The sequence below is a fragment of the Chaetodon trifascialis genome, chromosome 19 (genome assembly GCF_039877785.1).
Source record: "Chaetodon trifascialis isolate fChaTrf1 chromosome 19, fChaTrf1.hap1, whole genome shotgun sequence".
Classification (NCBI taxonomy): Eukaryota; Metazoa; Chordata; class Actinopteri; order Chaetodontiformes; family Chaetodontidae; genus Chaetodon; species Chaetodon trifascialis.
The window spans coordinates 12,529,418-12,538,196 of record NC_092074.1 but is presented as its reverse complement, the minus strand read 5'-3'; the positions used below and the strand labels follow the sequence as shown (position 1 = coordinate 12,538,196).

Below are 8,779 nucleotides of genomic sequence, written 5' to 3'. Positions count from 1 at the left end.
CTGCGTGCAAACACAGGGCTTTAAGGCCAAGGTCAGAGGTGATACTAGGCGCAAGATTGAGCAAATGAGACGAGGAGGAGGAGGAGGAGATGGGAGGGATGCAGAGGCAGCATGAAAGAAAAAAAAAATTAATAGATGATGGATGAAGGAGAGGAGATGAGAGGAATGAAGGACAAAATTAAGTCTAAAAAGAATAAGTTATGCTTGTGCATGTGTGAAAATGGGAGAGGGTGAGTAAATCATAACAGAGAGATAAAGGACTGAGCCGAATGGGCTGACTGTCCTTGTACTCTCCAGCAGGTGCACTTTTTGGCAGTGGATGGGGCTGGAAGGCCTGTGCAGTCACGTCCGTACAGCCTGAAGAGCAGCGCTGACCTCTGCTGGTTCAGTATAGACATGGGCCTGTATACATTTTGGCTGAATGATTCGGTTTTCCTCCCTCTGTCCTCGTTTTCTGTTCATTATACAAACTAATCCGTGAGCTAAGTATTATGTGCCATTGCCTGAAAAATACGTGATCAGAGACTCCTCAAATGGCCTCATGCTTGCATTGGAAGCTGCTGTATGAAGGTTGATTTTTCATTTTCATCACCATTAATCTTAAATCCAATTGTTACTGATGATCAAAAGCCACTTTATATGAGAAAAATGTACAGTGCACTTGAGTTATACCAAGCCTAAAAAATAAAGTAGAGACTGGAACAGGCAATACTACTGTAATTTCCACAGTAAAACACAGAAAAAGTATTTGGAAACTGCGTGTTTATTTAATAAATGTGTCCAATACAGAGCAAAAACTTTGAACCACCATAAGCTGAGACTTGCTTAGTTATTGAGAAGTAAGAGCTGAAAGTGCCTGTTACCTTTTTAGAAATACATGAACCTATGAAGTCATTAAAAGCTGAACTGAAACCACGTTGGTCATATGCCAATAAACTGACAACAGCGCAAAAACAATGCAATCCTGCTGAAAGTGCAGTTTGTTTGTTTGTGTGAACTTTATGAGCCTCAACTGTCTCTGAAGTAGACTCAACAGAATCCTTCGGTGTTATTAGGCCCGTGCTGCCAGGTTTTTGGGTTAAGGCCACTCCAGTAAAACTGTCAGTATGCACACATGTAGCCACTGATGGGAGACGTTCCTGTAAGAGTCCTTTAGCAGCACAGTGTTGCTCTTCGCATACAATCCTGATTAAAACCTTCAATCTTCAACGCACATTCATAACAAGTATCCTGAGCAAAACATCAGAATTTTGAAATATGACCCCTCCACAAAGCACAATTTACTATAAATATGTAAGATCATTCAGAAAAACCAGCAAGGCAGCAGCTTCCTTGTGACATCCTTAAGACATCATGCGACTATCGTGCTTTCCTTGTTTCAATAAGAGCAGTGGAAACTTCAGTCTGAGCCACAGTGCTGAGGTATCAGCTTTTCAGCTCTGCCTGTCCCAACTGAGATAGTACAGAAAAACTTCACATGAGTCCCAGATCATTGCTAATCTCACAATGACATGAATTGTGCTTTGTTTTGAACCTTTTCACTTGATCAATTTTGATGCCAGTGCAGAATCTGAGAGAAGAATTTCACACTAGTGGTTGTCCCTGAGCATGCAGTGATTTCATTGCTAGGAGTAGAGAACAGAGAATTTAGAACTATTCATTGGCAAATCGTGGCTGTGCAGAGAATAAAATCCTTTGAGCACCTGATGATGTAGCAGTGAGGTCTTGTAATTTCACACTTCATGAAGAGCCACTGCACAGAGGCAGAAACGATGATTATTAGACAATAAAGTTCAATCAGTGAGCGGTCAGAGGAAGACACGAGGAATGGCGTTTTCATCATCATCGTATGCAGATCTCTGGAGTTTGCCACCTCTATAGAACTGACGGAGGTTCAGTTCGGCAGGCGCAGACACGTACCACATGACCACACCTGAGGGGTTCACTGACACCACAAAGTCAGTGGAGTCTTTCAGCGTCACGGTCTTTTCAGAGAAGACGTCAAAGATCTGAGGGAGAGTAAAGAATTACTGGAATTACCGCGTCACAGTTGTATGCCTCCACCAACCAGTCAAGTTGCAGTTTACACCCATCTGTCCAGACTCCTATAATATATGTAGTGAAGACTCTGAAGGAACATAGTAAGTAGAAGTGTAAAAGTGTATTTTACAGACAAAGTAAAGTGTCAGTTTGTCTCGAATAAAGCATCGGGACAAAAGGAAAGCCTGTTGTGTAACTCAGAGATATCAAGTGTCTGATTTGGCCTTCATGGTGGACATTACCAAGAACCTCTCAGAGCTCCAGCCAGCTTCTCAGCTCTCTGCTTTCAAATGTGAAATCATTTGGAGCAAAAGAGGTAACACTTTGCATTTTCCTGGTATGGCTGGTATGACATCAGAACATGCTGCTGAGTGTGAAAACTCAGTTATTTGTTGAGAGGTTTCAGTAAATAAAAGGAAAACAAAAGGGAACTGAACATAATTTGCTATGCTGTTCAATGTGGAGCCAGCTGATGTGCCTGACAAACCACAACATTAAATCATTGAGCCACAAAGCAACAACCTGTTACTGTTTTCAAACCTGCCTCTTGTAAAGACTCAAGTCTGCTCAAGACTGACTGAACCAACTGACATCAGACGCCTCACCAAAGATCAGCAGTTCCAGTCATTGCAAAGGTTAGTGTGATATATATGTTCAATAATTCAGTATGGTCCTCAAAGGATGCTATAAAAGTGGAAAAATGTTCCCCACCCGTGAATTAAATGGGTGGGATATCACCTGTACCATAGGGTATCATCTGCATAAAACGGACATTGAAGTGCTCAAGAATAATGTTACTTATGTACTACATACAGTAACTGTTCATGGACAAAACATAGGTCCCTGTGGCACCCCATTACTGGTGAAAAGAGGGCTTGACTAAGCACCATCTGTAGCTTTTTAAATAGGATTTGATGATTGCCAGTATCAAATGCTTTTGAGACGTCAACAGGGAGATCCTTCCTGAGATTCAGAGTGGGGACAGTGTCACTGATTACTGAACCTGCAGCTCTTGTCCTGTGATCTGGGCAACAAACACTACACTCATATGGCTGCAGTAAATTCAGAGAGTTTTAAGTGGAATGTGATCTTTGGACATAGCAATGGGCGCTGCTTAGTCTTGGCAGACGGTCAGCATTATGGATAACAGAAATAGTTTTTAAGATGACTGAGGCAGGACCAACGCAACATCAGCTGCATGATGATTTCCATGCATTCTAGATTATTTTCATATTGTTTGAAGGATGGTGGGAACCAGTAGAGTTCAGGTGTATTCCATCATGTTTAAAGAGTGACAGCATTTCTAAAGGCAGTGAAATCATGAAAAATTGAATTCCAGGGGCAGTACAGAATCATTTTAGCCAGATGTGCAATTGGCATACACAGCTAAATTTAATGTCTTTAAACTGAGAGGACAGGAGTAGACCAGAACTGATACGTTGTCCACCCAAGTCCAGTAGACGGTTTAGAAGATTTTTAAAGACATACCTTGTAGCTGCCAGTGGTGTAGTTGAGTCTGCTGAGGGAAGTGCGGTAGCGGTAGGGCATGTCACTACGGCGACTGAAGAAAACTAATGCACTGGCATTGTTTGACAGGGGACGCCAGAACACTTCAATGCCACTCTTCTCCTGGAAAAAAGAAAATGTCAAAAATGACACAAAGAATGAGAAGATGTGTACATGTGAACAACTGAGGATAAAGAAGAATTCAACACAACATTAAAAGTTCATCTAGAATAACTGCAGCATCCATGGAAAAGCGCGTCACCTTAACAATGCGTCTTCCCTGGACGCCCATGGGGTCCTGGTTGATGTTGATGGCGATCTTGTTCTGCAGGATTCTGCGGGCCCCGCTGCTGATAGTGCGCAGATCATTGGACATGAAAAGAGGAGCCGCCATAATTGCCCACAGAGCCATCTGCGCACGGGACTGGTCCATGCTGAGGCCAAAGTCGCCAACGATCAGCTATGGAGATCAAAAATCACACGATCAAGGAGGAAATGAGATTTCAGACAAGAGGAAGTCAAGATAAACAAACAAGGAAGGAAGAAGGAAGGTCTGTATTTTCAGAATTTTGGCAAAAAAAAAAAAAAAAAAAAAATTCAAAATTGTTTATAGTATATCTGGAGGGTAAATTTAGTCTCCAGTAAATATCCACACAACCTAACCCTAAATACCCTGAGAATTCCTCTTTAATTGATTTGTTCTTAACAATTGCCCCTGCAAGTTCTCTCAGGCTGGTGTTTTTGGAAACGATGTTCGTGATCACTGTGTGATTGCTTCAATTAGAAATGGCAAAAAAAAAAGTCCAAGCCTTGTTTTATGAAGCACAAAAAAGGGTTTTCTACATGATGTATTTTACAACTGGGGAAAAAATATAAATCTTGTTGATGATGTTGACGATGCTTGTAAACTTTTTTATGACTGTTTCTCATTTGTTGTGGATAAAATGCCTTTTCAGAGGGATCAGAGTGAAGGGATGGGAAACGCTTGGTTTCTAAAACATTTAACCGCTATCTTGGCCGGGGCTCCTTTGAAAAATAGACTTTATGATCTCAATGGGACGAAAAGGAAAGCTTAATCATAAATTAAATGCTAAAGGATTATGTGCTGAAAAACACCAGAGAAGGCCCAGTCAAGGCCTTTGATTAGACTAAGGGCTTTTTCTTTAACCACAGGTGCTTCCTGACTGTATTGACAGACTAGTTAAGAGTTAATATGTGAATATATTATGTATGTTAACGTCACTTAAACAGACCATGTCAGGGTCGTTCCACCTTCCAGGTCCGGCTACAGGTATCAGGATATCCTGGTTTTCGAAGAACCAGTCAATAATGTTCAAGACACTGTCCCAAGAGTCTTGGATGTCGCCATAGTTACGCCACAGGTTGCAGATCTTGGCCAGCTGAGTGTAGTTTACCTGAAAACATCAGCTTCACATAGTGAAAAAGTAAAAATATGTAAACGGCCATGCCTAAAGCCTCAGGTGGATAATATAAAGTTTAAGACATCCTGATTATACCTTAGGTGGCAGGCCACCCTGGTAGGCAGGCCAACTGCAGGAGTAGCCGATGGGACGGCCCGTAGCGTTTAAAGCCTTTGACATGAGAGGGTAACCTGTCCAGCAGAGGAACAAGGGTCAAACAAGGTCAAGATAGCAAGATCGCATTAACCACAATTTAAAAGTCACTTCTGCTCTTACCCTGCTCTTGCTCTGTGGCATTAGAATAACATCCGTCAAATTTAAACATATCCACCTCCCAGTCAGCGAAGGTTTGAGCGTCTATCGTAATCTTGTCCAGTGGGGTGCCAGGGTAGCCCCCACAGGTGTGTGTGCCCATGTCCCCATAGATCCCCAGCTTGAGACCCCTGTCATGCATGTAGCGAGCCAGTTTAGGGATGCCTCCTGGAAACCTGAGGAGGAGTGAGGAAAAAGGGCAGTCTGTATCAAAGGTTTTCAGTTCAGTGAATGATGAATAAAACTATTTTTAAAGTTTTGTATAACATGCAGTATGCAGCAGAGAAACTACTCTGAATGGGTCCAAATGATCGCAGTCTGGTTCATGTATGTTTCCCAACTTTTTTGGAACCAGCTGGAAATGGTTGTGTAGACTCTTACTAAGAACTATGTGAACAGTTATGCCTCTACTGATGCATATACAGTATATGTGTGCACTGAAATAGTGAAACTCTAAACCAGAAAAGCCTTACGTTGTTTATTTAAGATAATAACCATGGTGTGATTTTGCTTTTGTCTGAATTTGTTCACCACTTTTTTCAGTCTGTTTACACAGTCACATTGTGGAGATTCATCTTCCTTACGGGGGAAAAAACAAAATTTTAGGGTGAAGATACAATATATACTGTAATTACCTTTTCGGGTCAGGCTGCAGTCGTCCCTTCTCATCTCTCTCCATGGAGGACCAGCAGTCGTCTATGTTAACGTAGACGTATCCAAGTTCCCTCCAGCCGTCCTCTGCGAGTCTGTCTGCCATGTCGATGAACAGATTCTCACTGAGAGAAGGACCGAAATGTCTCATTAATAGATGGAATAAACAGCCAACACATGTGATCAGAAAATATTTAAACCAGATTTATGTTAGCAGAGGGAGCTGCAGATACAGGTGATAATTCTCTGTCTGCAGCTCCTTTCACTGTGGCATTCAGCGATTAATGCATGGAGAGAACTGTAACTGTGCCCTTTCTGTGTATGAAAACATGTTTTGAATGTGCTGTCTGGTTAACACTCTTTAATGCACATTAGTGATGCTTGTTCACTGAAGGTTTAATTTGGATGCCACAAAACTTGTTTGCTTTCCAGAGCTCCACACCCTGCTATGTTAAAACGATGTTTACAGTGAAGTAACACACCTGGAGCATTAGTCATGAAGTGCTCCTCTCCTTTTGCATGTCTAAAGATCATATGGCACAATAGAGCTGTTTCATTCACACCCTGAATTGGAAAAGCTAGATATCAAATATGAATATTCTTTTCCAGGTGTGACACTGATGTGTACCAACTTAGACCTTAAACAGAATTTACAATGTATATCTTAGTAATTCTTAATCTTAGTGATCTGCATGCAAAGTCCACCTCCAGACTAGACAATTCTTCACAGTGTGTAATATTTATATTATGTTGACTTGCCTGATGCAGTTCTTGGGGTCATGTTCACAGTCAATGTCACAGCGGAATCGCTCCCACGCCAACCAGCCCATGGGAGGGGTCCTCATCACTCCATTATCGAGGGCGAAGGCAGCCACAAAGAGCGCAGAGACAAAGAGAAGCGCCGCCAAATGCATCCCTGCAGAGGAAAAACCTTTCAGTGGAGGCATGTCAGTGTTGTACGCCAGGTGACATTAAGGTTAAGGTGCTCTGCGTGTGCACAATGTTACAGGCACCCTGTGAATACTGCCATCATATAGTCTGAGTGACAGGCATCCCTCACACGCACGCACCTCCTGACTGTCACCTGATTGGGTGTGACTGCAACAGTCTGTGAAAGCGGAACCAACCTGCCAGGTAACGTCTCCCATCATTCAGTCTGACTTATTTCACAGTGCATTAAGTTATTAGATGGCATACACATGTAGAAATAACCATGCATGACAAAAAAGCACGAGCTTAAGTACCATCTAATTTACTGTAAGCTTCATACTATGGTCAAACCCGGCACTAAACCGTGTTTTTTTAAGCAGTATCCAATGTTAGACGGAATAAATGAATTCTATCCTAAAAAATGTTAAAATATATGTTTAAAAATGGTTTGACTGCAATTGTTTGCTGGCATACGCCCATAAAGCCTACGTAAAGTAGAGAAAAGACACGCTGACTTACTGAAACTCAGTGGCTCTTAGTTATAGGAAGTGAGGAAGACAAAGTCTCCTCAGCTCCGAATCTTTCCTGAAACTTTCACTCCGCTCGGACCTTTAAGTAAATCCCGTGATAAACACATCCACGACTGAAACCACAGAAACTCTTTTTCCACGACGCCGCACTGACTGCGCAAGAAATACACAGAGTTGCGACGATTTCCAAAAAAAAAACAAAAAAAAAAAACAAACGGTCACGTGACATAGCGGTTCAGTCAGCTGACTACACAGCCGGAAACGGGTCCATACGTTGACGCCTCATTACGTGCTGGAGCGTAATCCAGCGTCGCAGCCATATTGGGTGGGTCTCCGCTAGCACCAGAGCCAACTGAAGTCAACGTAAAGAGCGCAACAATGCCCCTATTTTATTTATTTATTTTATTTTATTTAGCTTCCCAGCCCCAGTTGCAAGCTTAACAGGGTAGTGTAAGACACTGGAATGACCTGGAATTTTAAAGCTTACTTTTCCAGGCCAATGAAGTGCCGAGGTTCTCACCCTCTGAAATGCACATCGCCTCTCCTTAATCCTAAAAACACTCATTGTGAAAAACTTTCTCTCTGCTTATCTCTGGTTCTCGGTTGCTGTTGTCTCTTGCTGTCGGACGCGCACCGGAAGTATTGCCCGGAAGTACTGCCCCGCACACTCAAGTTCGAAGGTCAACGGTCGCCATATTGTGCACGGAGCGAATAGGAAGCTTCAGTCAATGAGGCGTCTACGTACATTATGTCTATGGTGGCAGCTGCCAGATGGAGATCAGACCCGGTTTTTTTTGGTCAATAGGAAAGGAGCTATATGCCGATCTCTAGCGGGTCGGCTAGCATTAAAAAACCCGCATCGACCCCGCTTATTTCATTGGGGAAGCGGCTCATAGTTACCGGGCTGACACGGTTTTTTTTTCTAATTCAAACTCGGTCGACCCGCTTTCAAACGGCATAGGGCTCCTTTCCCACTGGCCAAAAACCCACACGCAGCCGATGGGCTGCGTGGCCGTTCACCCCCACTGCTACGCGTTGCCATGGATACAGAGTGTAACGGCACACCTGAAAACAATCACCTATAACTACGTGTTTATACAGCATCTAACTCTACATAAAAAATATCCATACACTACGGCAGTGGTCAGTGTTTTTCCACTCCTCTTCCTCGTGGAACATAAGTTGCTCTGTTATTTCGCTGCCTTGTCTATCCTGTGCCAGGTTGTTTGAGTGCGAGCAAAGCCTCTTGTACAAGTCGCAACGTCACGTATATTAGCGGGTTGATCCAGGTATAATATTCCCACAGTTGACACATTTTTCCGTAATAATAAAGACAAGTCTCGCACTGTTTCACTCCTATAAGAGTACACTGTCGGTGCCGAATACTTG

General features: G+C 42.8%; 1 protein-coding gene across 2 annotated transcripts; it reads right to left on the bottom strand.

Annotated features, from left to right (window-relative positions):
- Positions 1-889: 889 nt before the first annotated feature.
- On the bottom strand, positions 890-7,617 carry naga (N-acetylgalactosaminidase, alpha). 2 transcript variants are annotated; one of them, XM_070987064.1, is made up of 9 exons: positions 7,380-7,617; positions 6,690-6,846; positions 5,915-6,055; positions 5,244-5,455; positions 5,064-5,158; positions 4,800-4,961; positions 3,809-4,006; positions 3,529-3,669; positions 890-2,009 (listed from the first exon to the last, which is right to left on the bottom strand). In XM_070987064.1, exons 2-9 carry the CDS (start codon positions 6,842-6,844, stop codon positions 1,809-1,811), a joined length of 1,305 nt encoding a protein of 434 aa, XP_070843165.1. In that variant the 5' UTR covers positions 6,845-6,846; positions 7,380-7,617; the 3' UTR covers positions 890-1,808. The 2 variants fall into 2 exon arrangements, with proteins under 2 accessions (XP_070843165.1, XP_070843166.1); XM_070987065.1 differs by having other exon boundaries at positions 5,915-6,051; positions 6,686-6,846; positions 7,380-7,521.
- Between the last annotated feature and the right edge of the window lie 1,162 nt (positions 7,618-8,779).

Bases quoted from the DNA above. Each gene is read 5' to 3' on its own strand.
- naga (XM_070987064.1), bottom strand. From the start codon at position 6,844: ATGCATTTGGCGGCGCTTCTCTTTGTCTCTGCGCTCTTTGTGGCTGCC. The intron at 5,159-5,243 runs GTAAGAGCAGAA...TCTGCTGGACAG, and splicing joins TGCCACAGAGCAAGAGCAGG to GTTACCCTCTCATGTCAAAG. The intron at 4,007-4,799 runs GTCTGTTTAAGT...TGATCTCCATAG, and splicing joins GGTGGAACGACCCTGACATG to CTGATCGTTGGCGACTTTGG.